Source organism: Papilio xuthus, unplaced genomic scaffold, assembly GCF_000836235.2.
Source record: "Papilio xuthus unplaced genomic scaffold, Pxut_1.1 DF825017.1, whole genome shotgun sequence".
NCBI lineage: Eukaryota > Metazoa > Arthropoda > Insecta > Lepidoptera > Papilionidae > Papilio > Papilio xuthus.
In genome coordinates, this window is record NW_013533632.1 from 7,028,598 (window position 1) to 7,051,252 (window position 22,655).

Below are 22,655 nucleotides of genomic sequence, written 5' to 3' on the forward strand. Positions count from 1 at the left end.
CAAATTCTTGAACAAGATAAATTTTCTTTTTAAAAATAAGGACAATTAACATTTATAATTCCTTTGATAAACAAATGAACAGGCAAAAAACATTAAGTTCTAGATGTGACACTAAGCCCCGAGGATTGGTGGGTCATCGCTAAGACAAGTTAAGTACAACTTAATCTTGATAAACTTTGGATCAAAGGTTGCCTGACCTGTATCATTGTTGTTTGTTTTTGTAAATTGTTACATATATATATAAAATCTGGATGACCTGTGCTTTTTGGAAATTATATTTAAGTACGAATTACTAATGAAATGATGACACATGAATAATATTTTTCGATTTTACCGATAGAAAAAGTTAAGTTTATATTTAAGTTGATTATCTATAAAACACGAATAAAATGACATTTTCTAAAAATGATTCGTAGCAGATCGATTTATCGCCCCCGAAACCCCCTATATACTAAATTTTATGAAAATCGTTGGAGCCGATTCCGAGATTCCAATTATATATATATACAAGAATTGCTCATTTAAAGATATAAGATAAACTTTCGTAGTATCGAACAAAAATCTATGTGTACATTTTCACAGCTTGATCTACGTATGAAAACAATATTACTTTTTCGTTTTTAAGTCACAAACTAAATCGAGAGAAAAATTTCATTGTGTGCTGCTCGGATTTTCTTCCATGACACACGACTAACATTTTTTGTTATTGAATTTAGATTTCTGTGTAGTCACCTGATAACAAAAGGTTTTTGAAAGGTTATATAAGTTTTTGAAGCGGATTGTATTAATAAAAAGTTGCATTACTTTAATATGTAAGTAAATAATTATTTTAATTTTTTTTAACTCATACAAAAGTATAATTATTTTTGATTATAAATTACTAGCTGTCTCGTGCGACTCCGTCCTTGCAGAATTGAAAAAAACTTAATAAGTAACCCAATGTGTTCTTCCAAACTATGCCAAATTTATCACGATCCGTTGAGTCGTTGAGTTACTTTCAAACAAACATCCATCCATCCATTTCAACATTCGTATTTATAATATTAGTAAGATAGATTTACTATGTTCAATAACAACGTTATAATTATTATCAGAACGAAATCTTTATGTAAACAATAAACGTAGTTATTCAAGAGTTTATTTAAGGAATAACAGAATGCTAGCAGTGAACAAGGAATGCGGTTAACACGGCTGCGGCACGGCTTATGAGGGTTAATGAAGCAAATTCTATATCCAAGCGCACGGTCTCCTATGCGATTTGATATGTTTAGTAGAAATAACATCCACTGCTTGTTTCGGAGGTAAACGTATTGTTTCTCTTCGTATCATTATTTTTATTCATTAATTCTAACAAAAGTAAGGGTTGGTTTTAATTATAACCAACATTTTTTTTTGTGGGTTAGTCCTCATCGTATATTAAAGTAGGCAAGTTAAAAAGTCTTCTCGACGAATTTGGTCAAATTATTATTTTAAAGTATGTGTTTTTTGACCCTTATGCCCATATTCGAAATGATTGAATTAGAACAAATATATTTTTTTATCGTTATTATATCGTTTTATACAATGTATATCGTATTATCAATTGTTTCGAAGGAAATCGATAAATATTTCGAATTATTAAATTTCGAACAATTTCGAAAGTTAAAAGGATTATAAAATACTTGTGAAACGACTACGTCGATAAGGCTAACGAAGTGCCAGCCAAGCGGGATGTTCAGAATTTGATTTCGGGCCAAGTGAAGCCAACTTCCTCCACGTGTTTAACAAGACTCGAGTTCCGTGGCTTATGTTTTTAGCTTAAGTTTGTTCCATACTTTTTAATAAGGTAAGTGAACGTTCCAAATTGATAATAACGATGGAAACTTTTCCCTTTTTGTATACGGGGAACAAAAAGCGATTTTTCTATAAGCGCGTAATTCCTTGTTTCTCGAACAATGGCCCTGTTAAACTAAACAATACTGGCGTGTGTCACTTTGTGGGGAAAAATTATAACGAACAAAAAAAATTCCAACTACCGACGTTGAAAAATGGAGCTTTGAACGACTTTTACTCAGTCTGACCGATTGCATTCTCTTTTCCTATATATATCAAATGATATGTCATAGTAATTAATATATATTAAAAAAATCCTGATTATGCTTCACATTAAATTAATCTGAGACCTATTTATATTGGAACATTTTTATAAAAAAAATTCACTTATACCATAATTTCAAACACTAATTTCTATTAAGAAACAATCATTTTAAATCTTAGTGTGTAGACATAAAAATTGTCCCTAATTTATTGGAATGGTTTCATTAAAAGGGAATGCTTAAAAAATGTTTAATTCAAAAAATGTAATATCACGTAGCGAACATGGAACTAATCTTCCAGCTCCATGGAAACTCTAATTAATACCACAACTATGCAGCGACTGCTTACTGAACAACGTATAACAACGAAATAGTTAAAACTTTCATGTCCTTTTAAAACTATTTAAATATTTTAAAGCGCAAAACAAAAAAAAAGAAAAGGGTATCTTAGACTAAATAGTTCAATAATCGGATAAAACAATTGTTGAATATTCAAAGCGTAAATCTTAATTAAATAATATCCAATATTAGTGTGCAAGCTAAATATTTCACTTAAAAATTACTTTGTTAAGGCAAACAGGTCTGGTCTGTTTTTTCTGGTGTCTTAATAATGCCGTACGAAAAGGAGAGAAGGAGAGAAACTCTTAGGAGACAGACGAATTTTTATATATAGTTACATGATAAAAATAAGTCAGATATATACAAAGCACTGCTATTCGTAGGAAGAATATAAACGATTGCTATTAAAAGTTTACAGGCAATTTTAGGATGGGTCATTTTTTTGCACAGATTGCACTATAAATGTGTCCAGGTATGTAGATCACTTGTATCATTAATTTTCCCGGCACCGAGGTCCGCGCAATTGGATAAATTACAAAAACACATCGCACAATAATTCACGTTCCATTGCTCGCGTAACTTACAAAACGATAGATTTTATTTGTTTTTATTCAACGTTCAATATTTTTACTGTAACTCTACCAATGATTTTGTTTTTATGGTTAAATTTTAATAACAAACTAACGTTCGAATGTTTTAAAAACATATGTGTTTTAGTTTGATAAAAAAATATGATTTTATTAAAATAATTATTTCAATAATTATATTAGTATTATTAAAATGAAATGTTTCTTTGTTTAAATTAAATCTTACTAATATAAATGCGAATGTTTAGAAGGATTTGTTTGAAGGTATCTAAAGAATGGCTGAATGGATTTCGATTAAATTTGGCATATATATAGAACACATAGACTACTAATTATGTTTTTTTTTTAATTCCGCTCGGATGGAGTCGCAAGCGACCGCTAGCAGGACAATAACATAATTTCGATTTGAATAATTCCTTATTACGTTATACGAAATTAAGTGCTATAAGTTTGTTAATGTAACTTGCAGGCAAAAATGTTTACGAATCAAAAGATTTCGAAGGAAAAATAAATTTATTAATATTATTCTATTCTTTGGTAAAGCCAGCTCAGTTTTATATTACAGTTATGTTCCATATTGTGGACTAAATATCGTAGTATTTGGGATTAGTTTTATTGTGGTGTAGCGTGGCAGGTCAGTCGGTGCAACCTAAGCTGTATAATATTATCCAGTGCCAGCTGTGCCGTGTAAGAGCCTTATATAGGAGGGTTTCGTTGTAACGTTTTAATTTATAGCATTGTAAAATTGTAGGTTAAGATTTTGTAGTGACCTAGTATTAGAATAATAAGTATTTTTAACAATCATAGCATTTAAGATACTCTTATATGATGATTGTTAAATTAAATTAAGATTCTTGAAAGTCACAACTTAATTACGAGTCTAGTCAGTTTTTGTACTACAACTTAGAACTTGTCGCTTATTATATTAAAAAGCCTTAACGTAATCAATTTCATTAATTCTTTAAGATAGTGTATTAAAGAAAACTAACAGATGTAAATAAACATGTCTATGTAAGAATATTTGGTTCATAGTATGCATGTCTATTTAGATACGTGTCTGCCATATGGTCGTGGGGTTGTATAGAGAGGGTGGTTTGATCTTCAAAGCGTTCCCGATATTAATTAGTCAGGATACATCAGATCATAACGCCGGCGCGCCCCGACGCTACACGCCACCAAACACAATAATGAAAGGAGATTTATTAAGATCAAAGATTTGCTACAGTAACGACTTCCTCATTTTCCGACAATCGATTTATCACCTATTAAAGGAAGATTTTTATCTAAAGAGCGGATTAATTAGAGACAGATAAAATTTGTGAAATAGCCCGAGGTTCGCGACTGTTCATTGTAGATAAGATTCGATGAGAAGTAATGGTTCTATTAACTTACCCCCTGGCCCCCTCTGACAAACCAATAACCCTGCTTTTGTTACGAGAAAAAATACCCAATGGTATTTAAGAATTTATTTTAACTTTTCTAAGTCCTACAATTTTGTGCGATGAATAATTTGCACGTGTAAAACATTTCGATTAGATAAACCATTCCGTAATTCCTCCTACGATTCCAGGATGTTTATTTCTGGAATTGAGTGCTGATTGGGCCAGCGCGTATTGATTTGGAAACGAATCTCAAATAAATTACCATCAGTTAGATTGATTTATTACGAACGAAGGAAAATTAAATTTGTTTAATATTATGCGTAGGATAATTAAATTGTTCACTTCCTGTACTTACTAGTTTAATTTATCGGAGCCTACTTTTATCAATATTGTTTCTTTGAATTTCCGACATTATGCTGCATTGAATAACACATTGCAGGATTATCTGATCATCATCATCAGCTCATTATATGTCCTCACCGAGGGGCTCGGAGCCTACCCTAAGTTAACCACGCTCGCTAAGAGCGGGTTGGTTGACATCACGCATATCTTTGAATTTCTTCTCAGATATGTGCAGGTTGCATCACGATGTTTTCATTCACCGTAAGAACGTCGGATAAATGTACTTCGGACAGGATTATCTTTTTCATTTTAAATATTTATATTACGTGATACTACAGTTAAATATAACTAATAAAAGTTATGAAATATGTTTGAAGTTTATCGTATATTTCAATAAGGCAGGCCACGGCTTTCGGATATTAACTAACTTAGAATAGTTTATTAAGATTGACAGCATCTCCGATACAGTTACAAAGTCCGATATTGAAGTGGTCGAACTAAAGCAATAGTTTTGAACTAGGAATAACTTACCAGACTTGAATGTGACCTCGCTGATTAGTATCCATTCATGTTGGAACTTGAACTTTAACATGATGTGCTTCGCGGTGCGGTTCTCTAAGTCAATGTGGACGACGCGCGCGTGCTCCGATACTCTGTCTTGCTTGGGTTCGTATGATACATAATCTTCCTGCCAACGTTCACCTTCAAGTGAAAAGTATACTTCTGCTTCCTTGAAGAGCTGCAAGAGAAATCCACAATTGTAGAATGAACAGTATAATATCATAGTAATAAAGATCTTTGGTTATACATAGAATGTTTACTGTAAATCAATTGTTTGTCTGTTAAAAAATACTACGTATATTATTTTTACTATCTATAATTTTGGCAAACGTGGTAAATTGTCCAAATATGTGAAAACAATAGCAATGCGGCTCTTTCGACCGCACCTCGAACATTTTAAAGTTACTAAAGAAACAAGATAAAACGGCAAAATGGAAAAATTTCACCGAGCTCAACATTCAACGTTTTGTTGTAACGGACTCGGATGAAAATTACTTTGGTAATAAAAACCCGAGCGAATGCAACATGCAGCCGTCCGCGGCGGTAACACTGTACCCTGTTACGGTCGCTGCACTAGCTAAAGTCTAAAATCACGTAGTGAATTCTTAAGCCAATATGTTTCGTTACCTAGTCCACGAAATGTCGTTCCACAAGCGAATAACAACCTTACGGGTTTTCTATCACGTAAAATAATATAACGTTGTTTCCTGTTAGAAATTTCCTTAAATAGAAATTAAGTGCTGGGTAAAGGGATGGTAGGAACTCCCGTAAAACAAAATAACATGTGCTTAAAACCACGTGTTTTGATAAATGGGGAAGGATTACTATCAGCTGTAGCATTTGTTAGATAAAAAGAATACGAGAGGAAAGATATATTATATATGCAAGAGAGCAATTAGAGATCCGTTTTCTTTGCCTTTCTATGGTTTCTATTCGGTATTACAATTACAAATAAATAAAAACCGATGTATCATAGGTAACTTTTTGAAACGTACCTGAACATCTTTTGTGAACATGTTGTTGGTATGAATGTCCACGAAATACATAACCCTTGTATCGGTAAAGTTAAACGTTAGTTCCACTTCGTCGTCGATCAACATCGATTTATTCCATCCAACCCAGCGGGAGCCTGTAAAATATCACCAAAGTCACCAAAAATTCAAAATACACTCATGCTAGATCAGGTCAAACATTTGAAAAAAGGCATTTCGATGATATTACCTGTGGTGTCATCTGGGTCTGGCAGTTCGAAGTCATTAGGACCGGTGTAAGAATCTGTTATTTGCCCTAATCCATCCAACATTCGCCCACCACGAATAACACCATCGTAAGACAGGTCTTCAAACTTGGCACCACCGGTCATCGACTGCATATCACCACCCTTAGGCGCGGAGTAGGCTACAATAGCCTCTGTAGAAACATAGAAATTATGAATACACCGCCAAGAGGCGGATTTCGCCCAGCATGCGCAAAGAATTAACAAATATTATTCGCTTCAAGAATTCGCATTCCTACGTCCCCGGGGCAACGCCAGCAATGGCCGAAATAAAATTATTACACTTACGTTTCCAAAGGCAGCCGTATAATTCCACACGCATACAAGCAGTCCTGGGATGATCAGCAAATGGCAGAAATCGTACTTTAGACGCTACGAATGGGGCCTCCAGTATAGACTTGTTTGGTGTATAGGTGTTCACATTTCCGGGGATGAGCTAAAAATAATTATTTCTTTATAATAAAAACTAAAAAAATTTAATTATGTTAAAATATATGGTATGATAACAAAAAGTAAAAGTAGGGCCTACGAAAATACTTTAATGTTTAGATTTGATAATCTAGAAGTGTTTCGTTTCCGTGTAAGTTTCAGGTTGAACGGCGCAACGGGACTAATTTTATTTCATATAAGAGTATCGTGTCCTTGTAACCCGAGACAAGGTTCATAATCTATGTACTTAAGTTCTACGAATAGTAATTTTGCTACAGTACTGTGCATTTATTTCAAATACTATTTCGAAGCTTGAAATGGAAAATGTTTGTGTAAGCTTTTGTTATCTTAGCGACACATAAAAGAAAATTTAAAAAGTAACTATAATTTTAAAATATAGACAATTTAATGCATAGCTATCCTGGATATTATTAAAGTCAGGACTCAGGAGTCAAACATAAGTAAAGGCAACACTTTTGAAGCTGTCGTATTACATTGCAATAAAATATTTGGAGCGACGATTGTAACATTTTTTTTAATTTAAACTTTAATTCGAATTATTTTATGCATTTTGCGATTACTTTAATTCTGAAAATAATGTAATTTACAAGATCTTATATATCTATGTCTGCTGATCAAATTATATGCGCCAATTCAAGTATCTACGTAGTACACGGAACTTTGTTTCTTCTGCATCAGATTAACGCTTTGATGTTATCAAGCTACTGGACGTTTTGACGCCCTTTACTAGGAGGAGGGGGAGAAAGACACGTTTTGGGGGTGGCCGTTTGAAGTCGACTTCATGTTTAAGTTACATTAAGATGGTTAACTTTATCCTTTGATTTTGCAATACATCGTTGTAAGTTGTTGACGTGATCAAAATTATAGAACCGCTTAGTGAATTTGACAGCTGACAAGATCTTTCTGTTATTAATCACAGTGGAAATAATGCTTTTATCTTTTCAGTTTGTTTGTTAAATTGTGAGTGACGTAAAATTAATAAGCATTTCTAAGGGGGAATTTTGTTAAGTTATTTAATATAATATGATGGAAGATTTTCTTTTGCAGAACGCGAATTATTGTATTATTATTACTTGTGTACCTACCTAATAAATTGTAAATTATATGTCAAATTAAAAGCATATGGAAATATAACGTAGAACATATACTTAATATACTTACTCGGCTCCCGTTGAAATCTTGATACTTGGCCCAGCGATTGAGAGAGTCCCGCCAGAACTCCAATGAGTAGCTCTCGACGAACTCAACTCCAATGGAGTTAGCGAATCTGCCTTGGGACTCAGTTGCGGTGATCAAATATTCATCGTGCAAGTCTATCTCTAGGTATTGATGGCTTCTCGACGTAATCAGGCCATTGGGGCACCACGCACCGCCCCGGATTTCTGTCCGAATCCTAGTAGATACAAAGAGATATTATAAATATTAAGATTTTAAGTTATTCAGGTATTAGAAATCTTATTTCTAATGTGATAAGAAATTCAAAGATAATCGTAATTTATGGATAAAACAGTTGGTGTCATAATTAAATATGTTTTATCACTAACATTTAAAAAACTTATCTTGGTTAGATCGATACACATTACTTATTTATTACCCATTGTTAAAGTGACGGTTCGTAATTGAATTTAGTATATACGGTAATGGTCAAGTAGTGCATTTGTGAACAGCGCGGTATAGAGCGGGTGGTCGTTTCATTTGAATATCTGTAGTAGAATCTCATCTCAAGCATGTCGAGGAACAACGTGCGCTAAACGTCAAATTAAGGTGGCTCTCGCTTTGCCCCTGACCCTAAGAATGGGAATGTATGTTGAGAACACTATCCGTCCTGCTCTTCTGTATATCTCACTCTAGTCAGTCAAGTCCCTAAAGGCTTTTGTTGGATCACAATCGTACTGGATTCGTATGAAAATTTAATTTTGCCCGTTGCTGAATTTCACAAACGAGCGCCGAGTTTGCCCTCCATTGTTTCGTATCAAGCTTATGCGGGCTTAAGACACGAATGTGAAACCCCTTGTTAATTGTTTGAGCTAAGTATCAGCGCTGCGGTTGCCGGATTCGCAATTATTGTAACAACTTGCCCATATCAGAACACTTAATTGTTGTTCAACAATAGCCGAGTTTAATTACTACGTCGAAGCTACATTAGCTTGCTAATTCTGCATGTAACATGTTCTTTTAATTTGTTAAATAAAGATGCCTGGAAGATATCTATTGACTAAGGACTACGAACCATTTAAATATGCGAAATCTAACTAAATTATGGATTTATTTATTGTTATTAAATATTTTTTTAACAAATATTAATACGACTTATATTATACTAAATATTTAACCTTACCTTGAACTGAGCGGAGATACGCTCTGGTCGTAACTGGAACTGGCGGAGAGGGATTCATTTGATATCATCCCGCTCTGCATGCCCAGTGGTACTTCGCATTTCCCAATGTCCGCTGTTGACAAATTAAATCATGTTAACTTTTACTCCAATGTATACTACATACGTAATATAAAACTTCTTTTATTTCAAACATGCTGGAGATAGCCTATCCGTTATTCTACTGTAATCTACTTGTGTTCATAAAATATTCTGCAACCTATTCTCCTCGGGTATACTTTCCGTTTTTGATCTTTTTATGATATTATCATCTCTTACAGATGTATTATGAAAACTTTACTATGCCTTTTTCAATTAATGTCTAAAAAAATGTTGCGAGATCTATAGTGAGTTTAATTCTATTTTTTAACTATGTTATATTGTATTATTTGAACATTAATACTCTTGTTCTGTAGCTTGTTTTTCTTTAATTAACGCGTGTATGTTATACGTGTACCCCGCAGGGGAATCACAAACAAGCTCAGTAGTAATTTTCTAATTTCGAATATTCTACGACTAACATGTTTTTTCCAATCCCTAATTAATTATTTTATGTTACTTGGTAAATCCATTTATTGTTTAAATTAAACGTTTTAAAACCCTCAAAAGAGTTTTGATATAAACCAGAAAGTTAATTATATCCTTAAAATAGTAAAATTATATGGTTCAAAATAAGTTTGCTGAAATTTTAATAACACGGGGAGGAAGTGTACAGATACTTCTCTTTATTCGTTAGAAAAATTAAAACTATGAAGTTTTAATTCTAGAAATGACTCATATTCTCTTTGAAAATAAAAAAAATCAACAATATTTTGCGTTAATACAAGTGCCGCGTTAGCCGAAGTCCACTCTAACATAGTGTAAGTTTTGCCATATGCAAATATATTTGCTAGTAGCTTAATGAAATGTTTAATCAAAGATCAAAGTTTGCAGACGCGATTACTAGAAATTCTAACTAACTAATGTGGACGGTATATGTAAGGTGTATATACGTATGACGGTACGCGCACTTTCCTCTTTCAATATTCAAGATTCTAAGATTCATGTTGGGTGAATATGTCAAAGGTATGATGTTAGGTATAAATATATTTCTACAATTTAGTTTAGTACCTAGCTATGCCGCATTATTTCTATTCTTTAACAAAGAATATTTGTTTTGAAAGATCCTAAAAAATAAACGGTTTACTTTACGTTATATCAAACAATATATTATATTATGAAGACCATTAGAGTATTTCAAAAATATCTCATCCGACTAAATCGCGATTAACGTGTTCAGAAAATATCGGTCCCATTTCAATAAAGTTCTCGTTTTAATTCCCAATTAGGCGGTTGCGTGTAAGCCAGGGGGTACGTTTCGACATAAGGGAGAGCAGTGTTTTAGCTTTGGTTTGTATGTGTCCCGGTTTTGTAGGTCGAAGGTAAGAGGCCGTCCACGAGCTTGAAATTTTGTTTATTTTCCTGCTTTTTAATAAAACGCAAGTAAAATCCGCCGCGTCGGTAACACAAAGGGAAATATTCAAATTCTGTTTCGTTGACGGAATTATTTTAACATTCGCCTTTTTTTTTCGTTACCTTATATTTAATTTATCGCATTACGAGATTCTTGAACAGACAATAATTCTATTTATTCTGATTGTGCGGATAAACATGTTACAATGATATTTTCTTTCAATTGTCTTGTTTCAATTCACGTGTTATCCGTTTATTCTTTAAGAATCGCTTCTACTATACGGCGTTTACTCTTACGGAAATTATGTGTATTCGGTATGGCATATTTATAGCATGATGTTATGTTTGAATCATTTTATTTATTCTTAATGTAGGTTTCCCCTGCAGTGATATTTATACTGATATATATTGTCATAACTTCTACTATTTTATAAAAAGAGACGTAAATCCCACTGTTAAAATATTAAAATCATTGAATAAAACAATAGATTCAATAATCGCTTAAAATATAAGTATTTCGGGATACGTTTCGAAAAGATAAAATTGGCTTCGTCATATGAACGCGTGAGCCTTATAAAAATGCTTTGCGGAATTTTACGTTACAGAGGTTGACGTGTGCGAGCTTGTGCTGGAAAACGACTGTTATATCGCAGATGACAGCTATGATTCTTGTAAACATTAAAGTGACGAATTGCTTTCGTTCTGACATTTAAACATTTTAAAGATCACAAAATAATTTTTCGTTAGCTTTTTATCAATACGAACCCAACTGATTAGATTTTTTTTTTCACTGTTGGGAATCTATACTATCACTAGATGACATAGTTCTGTATTTATCTCCATATGGACGAAGTCGTGGGCAACTGCTAGTTACTAATAAATCTGTATTTCTGTATGTATTTTTTCTCATTCATTTACTTTGCCCTACAAAAACATATTATGTTCAAAAATATTCTTTTCCAATTAAAAAGAAAATCAGAGAAAATTTTTTGTGTAGACCTTTTTAGCATATAGTTAGAGATATGTGTCAAGGATATAAAGAAAATTTTATGTTGAAAACTTACAAGTATAAAGTTTTCTAAGTAAAATTAAATACAAATATAACGGTTGTCTATAGTAAAGGGATTCGCTGCTACGAGTACAAACAATGTACAAACGAGGACGACCGACATATATTTTGCTAAGACTACGCAGACGGATTTGTATGTGAGCGCTAGTGATGTCATTGCTAAGCTAGGGTTGTCAAATTACTGAAACATAACATTAATCTAACAGTTGTATGCAATTCATAAACTATAAGATCACATTTACGTGTACCAAGTAATTTTCAATATGAGCTTGGAGTATGTTCAAAATAATGACAGCTACTCATTTTGTACCGTCATTAGCCTAATTGTTAAGAGTACGGACTACAAATGTAGCGGTCGCGGGTTCATATACCACCGTAGGATTAAATTTAATAAGAATTTGAGTGATGGTGACAAGTATAAATACTAAGTCATTGCAACAGCTAAAAGATACATATTATTTTAAATTACAAAAAAGTCACTTTAGGATTTCTGCAAATTGTCTATTTTAAATTGAGCGAGCAGTTGTTACGTTCAAACCATGTTTCTTTCACTGCTGCCTAAGAAGATTTGTATTCAATTTATTTAATTTTAATTTCCTAAAAAAATTATATTGTCGTATAATTACGTGTTGGTAGCCCTTAAAACAGGCGTAGCTCATACGAGCATCGTGAGCGATGGGCGCCTAATCCACAGTATCGCGGAGACAAGTTATATTTTACAAGGGAACACATTCGAAACAAGAGAGAAAAACAAACAATTTGTTACGATGACATGCAACGGTGGTACGCTGTCGGGTACCCTTAAAATTTTGTAATTTAATACACGTCAAGTCATAACTTGACATGTGTCATAACATATGACGCAAACATTCGAAGGAATGTCTTACTAATATTATAAAAGCAAAAGTTTAGATGGATGGGTGTTTGTTTGAAGGTATTTCTAGGATGCCTCAATGTCAAAAAAACATAGTCTGGAAGTACACTTAGGCTATTAAGTTTTTTTTAATTCCGCGATCAGCTAGTATGGCTATGCAAAATTAAGTTTTAATTTGAGAAAGATCTTAATTTTCGAAAAGTACTTATCAAAATAAGTAAAATAACATAAAATGCTTAGAAAAGTATTGGAAATAAGTGGCGTTAGGAATTCTTTGAAAATATTAAGCAATTCCATTTTTGATCGTCACTGAGATTTACTTGGAAAATGTCCTCTAAGACTCTTAAAGTAAATTATCGGGTAGCGAACATGAATATTTAGATTAAGCCTTTGTCATTGATATTAAAATTTTCTCTTTGTTCTTAACTAAATTTGGAGGCATGATATTCCTTGTGTTCTAGGCTACCTTCTTCACAATATTCTTTAAATTTTATTTTACTTAGGGTTTAATTAAACAATTAAGATTTTATCGACTTAACTAGAGAATATTTTAAAGAGAAATATTTTATTATTTATTGGGTAGCTTTATTACTTTCTTTTCTTTATCTATATCATTCCATTTAGATAAATACTATCCTATCTTACAAGTTAAGATAAATTATAGATACGAAATACTATTAATTTTATTTTTATCCCGTATGTATTCATGTTAAAAAATAACATATTTTTTTTCACCTGTAATAACAAAGTAGAAAATAAACGAGCGAAATGTAAACCACGCTATAATTCAAAATAACGACGCAAATCTAACTCCGTGCGAGAACAAAAAGAAATTATCCGCCCCAGATAGCGGCTAAATTCGCTTTAATTATGAAACATGTACATACTTTGCACTTATTTGTTTCCTATTGAGACGTAAGTAACAAAATAATACAACCCTAATTCAATTTCCTTATCTTAGTCAAAATAATTTCAATTAAAGTGGTTGAAATTGTTATATCATATCAAAGGTCTTGAATTTGTTCACTTTTATTACATTTTTTATAGTTTAAATGTGTACCTTTAAGTGTAAAAAGATGCAAATACAAATTTGTATTCTATCGAAAATGATAGGCGTCAAATAAAATATTAGGGAGAACAACCAAAGGAGAGTTAACGCAGATAGCCCTTGCCCCTACTAAAACTTGCAACCTCATTACATTAATTACAAGTCACAAAAGCGTATAACTATTAAAATTTAATTGTTTCCCGCCTTCTGTATTCCGCTCGGTTGGTAATATCAATATTTAATTCTGTTGAGACCCCGCTTCTAATGTTCTAATTTAAAATTCTTACGAAACTTAATATTTGAGCGGGGTTGGCCCCCTAAGGATCGCGTTGCTACTAATAATGTTGTTAGGCGTTCGACTATTCGCAGTGTTACGTTATAGAAGGCTGCGCGAACAAAGTGTATTGTACAGAGCTCGATTACGTTAGCGGCATTGGAGCGTGAGGCATACGGAAATCCCGCGTGGCCAAGATTTCACCGCGTGTACCAGAGTAAGGGACTAGACTTGCACGCTCAATGGTACATAAATTTTCCGTCGGTACCGCATCGGAACCGCAGTAGCTACAACGACCTTACTACCTCGTACGTGTTGCGCTGCCAAATAAAATGGTAAACTGCCCTTATATGAACGATATTTAATCACAGTACAAATAATATTCTTTGGCAAACCTTAAACCATGGAACAATAGTTTCACATTAAAAATCATAGTATATTTACTATGATTTTTTAAACATCTTTTATCTGTATGTAATTCTATGTTACTTTGTTTATTTCGAACTAATTTAATAAGTTTGAGATTGCTCATCTTATGAATCGTATCTCTGCAAAGTTTTAATAATTCATTGAAAATTAAACGTCTGAAACATTTAATTGGGAGTTTTCCGAGAGTTTTCTTGTTTTCTTTCTATCTGAAACTTTGTTACTTAAGTTGAAAATCGCGGATTATTTTAATGCTCTCATTTAGAAAATTATTAAAACTTATTTAATCGAAATGAAATATATCTTATTGTTATTATTTAATAAAAGATTATAAATGAATAAGTTAGATAATTAAAATTATTTGGTATTAACTATTTAATTAACCGTATAATTTACGTTAAATAAATACAATTTATATTAATTAAAGGAGTAAATTAATTTGCACGAGGCTTTACAACATCGTATGGATTGAAGTAATAACGGAGAGGCGAGTTGAGTAAACAGCCTCCGCTTTCAGTGTTAATCGCAATAAATAACTGAACCTTTTAGTCTAAAACATTTCTTTAATGACGGAGCAAACCTCATCTTATTAACAACGGCATTAATTCACGCTCAACCGTTTGAATCATTGCGATTGTTATCATCGTTTTTTTTCTCTTTGCTCATTTTGTAAGAGAAAAATGTAGAGCCATTTATAATTTAACTTTATTTAATTTTATAAAAGGATTAAAATTTGTTTTTTACCCAAAGTTGACGACGTCGCTTTAAGTATAAGCTTGGATCATATGTAGACGTATTTGTATATGACGCATAATTAAGTACTAAAAATGGAGATCATAATTTGATTCAACATGTTCTTAATATCGTACTTAGTAGGTCAAAGAGAGAGCGGCCTAGAGAGGTAGACGCATCTATCAAGGCAAGACAAATAAGTAATGAAGTAAACGAAGTAGAAGATTTAGCATGAAACATCTATATTAAGGCCTTCCTTAGAGATTAATTAAAGATTGTGGAAGAAAACAATAAAAATTCGGTATACATAAATATTATAGAACGAACAGTGCAACCGTCTAAATGTCAGTATATCTTTTATTTAAAACAAGAAAGCACTGCGCTTGCAAACGAAGATGTGGAAGGTGCTTAGGCAACAATTAATTATTAAAGATAATAACGCATGCAGACCGAGCAGGAAATTGAGGTAGTTTCGACGGCACTCTAATGCATCTGTTATTTAAAACATAGTTTGTTTTCGTAGAAAATGTTTTGTTATATCTGTAGTTTTATTGTCTTTAATATTCTTTACCGTCCATTGGATTTTGAGTGTTATTTTCTTACTGTAATTAGTAGAGTTACCACTAGAGGTAGGCAATAAATTACTAGTATATTTAATATGGTATACACGTTTTCTGAATATGCTCTTTTATTTTTCTCGAATTAATGTCTCCGTTTTCGAGTAATATTTTACCAAACTGGGTCTACATATGCTGAAAAAAGTTTTGTGCTCTCTCTATAGCGTGCTATTCTCAACTTAAATGCAAAAACAAACGCTACCATAACGATGATGCATACAGCTAGACTTTATTACAGTGCTTGTGAACACAAAATATGGTCCGTAACGACGCCTCTCTCGTTTTAGACATTAGGTAGGAAATTAATGACGTGGCACGGAGCAACTCTGACAGACATGTAGCTAGAGTTCGTTATGTCTTGCCGAATGCCGAGGTTGAGTGCTATGAAATGAGCGGAGCGGATCACACAGCGGAAGCGTATCGCTTCTTGTAAGGATCATCTCATTTGAGAAAAATTACTTCACTTAAGAGCATCCACATTTTTCGGGTGAAGTACTTCTGGTAATGATAGTACTGAACTTATATATGCAAATAAAGAACGCCCTTTTATGCTACGTCTCCACGTATGCTTGCTCCATTCATTGCATGTTCGAACGTTTCTTCCAGTAGAAGACTTAAGTCATATAGACACTGGAACACATGTTTGAACTTACTGGAATGAACATCGAGTCAGCTTGTAACTCTAGATCAAGTATTATTGTTTTTTTTGGCACTTCTTTTATTTGTTATATTCATTTATTTTGCAACATAACGTTCTTTAAAATGTTATTCATTAAGGGTCGCATCAAGTTTCGTCGCAGAGACAAACCTGAACCCTGGCACCGTTGCACGGCGCAAATTAATTACTTGTGAGGCAAGGCGTGTTATGTGAAATTTACAATTAATGCTTCCCTAAGGGATAAGCTAATAACTATGATGAACAACGTATATGTAACGACATAGTTCTGACGTTCTAAGGGTTAGTTGCCTGAAATATTAACAATGCAATTCTCTAATAATAAACATTTAAAAAGTTTAGTTGAAATCATAAAAAAATCAAAGAGAAAAAAATTATTTATCTTATATAGAATGTTTTTTAAATTGAAAAACTATAGGTAGTTAAAAATTATCATACATTAAAAGAGGTTATTGCTGAAGACATAGCGTTAACATTATAAGTAAGAAGGAAGGCACATTAGAAGGGATACGTAACTGCCCTTCGTTGAATTGTAATTGTTTTGTTTACGATTTTCCTGCAGCATTACCCAGCAACACTAAAAGAGTTCAGAATTGCGGTAATGCTACTCATAATTTCACACGAGGGCAGAACAGAGACAAAACTGTAGGTCAGTCCAGTACTGCCATTACTTAAACGTACGCGCCGAAAAGGAACAATATTGTAGAATGCGTTCAATCCAAAACCATATTGTTGTGCGTCTGTTCCCCCCTCGTGTGAAACCAGCATTATTGTTAACTGGTTTCGAATACCGTAGGGAAATACGAGTATGTAAATCTAATAAGTCATCAAGCGTTGTAAGTTAAGCACTTAACGCTGTGCTAAGATAATTATGTAAGTTAAATGGCAACTTAGTAACAAGTTAAAGTAAATGGAAAACAGTCAAGTAAGGTTATGTTACTTTAAAATCTTCTGTTTCTAACTATTTACTCTTATTATTTTTAACACTGACTTCTTATAAGTAAAATGGATAAATCATAGATACCATTTTCAATCAGGTCATCTTACTAATATTATAAATTCGAATGTTAGGTGGGTGGAAGGATGGCTAGATGTTTGAAGGTATCTCCATAACGGCTTAACGGATCCTGCTAAAATTTGGCATAGACGTAGAACATAGTCTGGGAGAACACATAGGCTACTAATTAGACTTTTTTTCTACTACTTATTAGACAGATAATATACAATAAAAAGATATGTCCATTGATTTACTTATAAAAAATCTAAATTAATTTCATTAAGAGCGGTATGATTCAAATTCAAATTTGTGGTATAATTATCTGTAGCATTTCAATAAAGCTGTGGTAGGTGGAGGCGATGAGGGAGACTGCTCCTTAAATACTTATTTAATTTGAAGCGAAACGCTGGCGCGAGAAGTGATAACAAAATATTTACGTTAGTTCCCTTTTACTTCTTTTTAACGTACTTATCGTTTTATTTATACAGTCAACTTAAATTCCCTTTAACTTTTAACATATCTTAATTATATCTTTAAGTTACATTTTATATTCGTTCTAACATTAATTTCTTTAAATACATAAATGTTAAACTTCTTATCGAAAACACATTGTTTCGATGAACGCAAGTTATTCGAACGTACATTCTAAGCTTTATTGTCTAAAGCTGGGGCCAGTCTGAGTTTTAATTGAATTGAACGCTATTAATTTGTTACCAAAATAACGTCTACTGCCAGAGCTCGCAGTAACTTATTGTTCTCAGTTAATTTTCTGCAACGCTCTCCTAAAGTTTACAGTTGGCCGGCACAAATGTGTATTAATATTGATTGTTACGGAACTCCAGAACTTCGATAAACTATAACACTGGAACTAGACTTCTGTATTCCAGTTATTGAATCGTACAAGTTGCTATACGCGGCTGTTGTGTTAATAGTTTGATATAAATCTATTAAACATCGCTATCGTCGGTAACTTAATATTGAGAGTTCATTGTACCTTTTAAAGATGGAACTACATTATACATTGGAAAGAGAAATTCTCTTAATATTTATTTAATTTAATAAAACAGAATTACGATTCTTCAAAATATCAAAGTTAGAATCTAAGAGATACATACAGAAGATCAATCATAGATTCTATCGACTTGCTATTAGGTTTTTAATGCAGTTAAGCTACTTCATTGTTTAAAACATAGTTAATTTTTACTCATTGATATTAATGCATACAAAAAACATCTAGGTTAAAAGCTAGTTAAAAATGGCATAGAATTCTAAAGATTGAAAAGTTGGGTTAATATTACATGAGTTACACAAACATTGGCGATGACTATAGAAGGTTATTCGGATTTGTAATCGACATGATTTTGCTTTTTGTTTACTAAACACTACATTTAAAAAAGCATTATTTAAAATAGGTATAGAAGATGAAACAGTATAAAAGATAAAAATTTCCATTTGAAAATTCATTAACAATAATATGATTAAAATGTACACGAAGCGAACATCGCGTTATGCTTACTCTGCAAAAAAAAAGGTTGAAAAAGGTGGTTTTCATAGGTGTGTTAGAGTGAGCAAGACTACTTTCATCCTGGAGGTACAATTTGTCACTGTCTCCGCCAATTTCCTCTTGTAACTAGTTTTTTCTTTGCACCGCGTAAATTTAATTTTAGCTCTTTGTTCAACTGGTTTGAAGCTGTAGGCTAGTACGGACTTGCATATTGCAGGTGTGTTTTATCATTTCTATGCGGTAGTTTTTAAAATTAAATAAGAGTTACTTAAATCCTATATTGATCTTGTTAGTTGACATACCTTTCTTTCATAATGAAGAATACATTTAATGTCATGTTATTTGTAGTTTAAAGTATGTATATTTGAATAATTTTCCTCGCGATTTCACTAGTGATTTCAAGGTAACAATTTTTTGGCGCAATAAAGAATACCCAAACGTGTTCGTTCATGAGTTTTATTTGAATAGTTTTAACCAATATGAGAGAGTCGACAGCGTACGAGAAAAGCATTGCTTGTGTGCGGAGACCATATTGCGATTAAGTGGCGTTTTGCCAAAACCGACCGAATGCAATACATAAAATTTTGAACTTTTCTTCGAATAGCGACCAAAAGTTTACAACTTCTGAATATTTAACAAGGATACAACGTTTGGACGTGCTCTTGCTACATTAAAAACCAACAATACGAAAAATTCTAAACCCAAACGTCTATAGTAATTGATGAGCTAAAGGTACGATTACACTACGACATTATACGCAGTATACTCAGTCTAATCGTATTTTAGAATAGACTGAGGCAATTTGATCGTGATTGTATCAAGTTAACTTTTAAGTATTAAAATATTTATTTTCACACCAAAGCAAACAGAAATCATATTTCGATGGTCAACATTCCTTAACATCTCTATTGATTATAACTACGAATAGAATTGAAATTTTCTGTAAATTAGTATTTACCAAGACCTTATAAATTTATTAGAAAATTTTATGTCTTCGAATTCGATTCTATCAATTGGTAGTAAAAGTTTTACAGCGATACTTTAATATTAAAACTGAACGTTGCCCGGGTACTAGAAGTAATAAAATTGTAGAGAAAAAAAATGAAAAATCGCTTTTTATAGCGGCCCATCTATCTAATAAACCTAATATTGGTTCAATGCGCGCTCAAGAGGCGTGAAATGAGCCCCACTCCGTGCCGCACTATGGGGGGCCAGGAACGCCAGCCCAGGTTGACCCTTGCTCTCTTTTATCACCTCTATCTTTCTGAGGTATACTGTTATCAAGCCACGTATTAGTAGTTTTATTTAAACTGGTCATTTCGCTCGACACCCGCTTGCGTGATATGCAATTAAGAACTGATAGTTGGTTAGTTTCTATATTAAGATTTTTTACATAAAAATAACAGCAAAATGCCTCATACTAACATTAGCACATCTACTAGAATGTCATTTTATTATGCATGTAAAAAATTCTTCATAAGTATTATTCAAAACAAGTTAATTTACTTGTATACACTATTAAAAGTGCTTCGTCGAATTCGAAAGGTCACAGTCTGTCCCTACACATTCCGATGACGGTAGAGTTACTTTCTCGAATAACGACCGTGCGTTGCTTGGCGACAAGCAATTTGGATGTCATCACGTTGCGAGGAGACATTCTTGTAAGGCCCTTGGAAAACTATGCGCTTAAGGGAGTCGGCCAGAACGGTGGTACGGGCGACACTGACATCAAATCGCCTCCCTAGCAATTTACGCTTGACATTTACTTGGGAATATAATGGTTTGAGAGGTTCGTATCATTGTTGTGCCTTATGGGGTTATTATGCAGGGAATCGGCCGTTGGTCCGTTTGCCTAAACGGTTCGCAGGATTGCTTTCATTCCCTTTCAAGAATATTGTGTATGTTTTTGAATATTTATGAAATGAATAATATATTTTCAAATATTTTAGATAAACAGTGATGTGCTTAAATTGACTATTTCCTTTGTTCTTATAAAACTGCGTTACGAGATTTCATAGCCTTGCTATATATATTGAAAAAAAAGACGATCAGGTCGATTTTATTTTCTGATCTATGTCCTATTTTCTATTGGTGGAGATAGTCTTGATAGTTCGATAAATGCAGCACAGATAGAGCACTTTTCAGTTGAATTTTAGAGTTAAATGAATTAAAACCATCGCTTTGAGGCGATTGCGCTGAATACAGGATCCATTTGCATGAGTTGAAAAAACAAAAAGAACGTTTCTAACTTAAGTAAAAAGCTTAAACTGTTTTTGCTAAAGCGTTTTAACGGAAGAATAATGTTGATTATTGACTTTGGATTTATTTTTAGTTTACGGTGAAAGAATTAATATTGAGTCCGTTTGACTGGCGGAAAAATGTTACGACATTAGAATGTCTACTCCATTGTGACCTCTTTCAGGCAAAATAGCAAAACTATGAGAAATAAGATTGAATTGTATTTGTTTTTTCCCAACAGTTTTGTAAGATTTTTTATTTTATTAATTCCTAGTTACCAAGACATCTAATAAAAAGCAGAATAAAAAATGTTGCCCGTTCGTAAGGAAAGCAGTGTTGAATCTAATCAGTAAATGAGTCAGACAGGTTAGACTTAACGAGCGTTTAATTATTACGGTGTAATTAATGTCTGGAACGTTTTGGCCTACAAACGGATTTTTCTCGCATTATTCCATTATTTTTTTAATGCGTAATATAAAATGGTTAGTTGTCAGGTTATGAACTGGAATTTTTGGAATGGTTTGGACTCCGGCACCACACTTATCGTACGAATGACGGAATTGCCTGTCTTCTGTCTTGTCGTAGTATTTCGACTAGGTAGTCGTCGGCTCATTCATTCGTGCAATGAGATGTTGTTATTGCGTCTACCATAGTTAAATTTTTTATGTACTTACTGTGATCGAAGGTCCGAGGATCGACTGTGGTGGTTGTCCCCGGTGTGGTTGGTTCATACTCATCATCGTCGTCGGGTACCACGGTAGTCGTTGTGGTTGTGGTTGTGGTGGTACGACGCCGGTTGCGCTGGCGGCGCCCCCCCTTTGGCCTTGGTAGGGGGGCTGTGGGGCGCACCGGGCGTGTCACCTCTTTAATCGGCAGCTGTGCAACGTATGTGGTGCCACCACCAGTGCCTGGCTCGGCGAGGACGAGCGCCACCAGTGACACGACCAGAAGTCGCATCACCAGTGGCGCCGGACGCCACATCTTGTCTGTAACAAAGCAAATTAAAAATAAGTTTTTACTAGTAAAGGAACTGTTGATACCTATAAACGTGTACAAATTCATTTCTCATTCTTTTCTCACTTTGCAGCATATGGTCAAAAGCCGGATGATTTCATCGGTTGCTTACTAAAATAGTCAATTCGGTATTTTTTTTAATTCCATTAAAGTCCGTGGCATCTTTTAAATTGTTTTGTTAAACTTAAATTATTTGCTTAGTAAGCAAATGGGATGGTATTAAGCTTTAAAAGCGATTTTGTGTTGTTTAGAAACTAGGATGCTGACAGACGGAGAGCGAGATAAATAACATTTCAGAGCTGCGGAATAACTTGTGAGGCTTCGAGTGCGATTGTAAAGCGTTCTAAG

The 22,655-nt window shown here is 33.3% G+C and overlaps 1 protein-coding gene across 1 annotated transcript in view; it reads right to left on the minus strand.

The window, feature by feature from the left end:
- LOC106126117 (epithelial discoidin domain-containing receptor 1) overlaps positions 1 to 22,383 on the minus strand; it is a 56,369-nt gene extending 33,986 nt beyond the window's left edge. The window contains exons 1-8 of the mRNA XM_013323583.1: positions 22,374 to 22,383; positions 21,968 to 22,279; positions 9,351 to 9,462; positions 8,174 to 8,405; positions 6,851 to 6,998; positions 6,508 to 6,696; positions 6,282 to 6,415; positions 5,257 to 5,464 (exon numbers count right to left, since the gene is read on the minus strand). Coding sequence (XP_013179037.1) covers positions 5,257 to 5,464; positions 6,282 to 6,415; positions 6,508 to 6,696; positions 6,851 to 6,998; positions 8,174 to 8,405; positions 9,351 to 9,462; positions 21,968 to 22,279; positions 22,374 to 22,383 — 1,345 coding nt within the window. The remainder of the gene's footprint in view (positions 1 to 5,256; positions 5,465 to 6,281; positions 6,416 to 6,507; positions 6,697 to 6,850; positions 6,999 to 8,173; positions 8,406 to 9,350; positions 9,463 to 21,967; positions 22,280 to 22,373) is intronic.
- Positions 22,384 to 22,655: the final 272 nt, after the last annotated feature.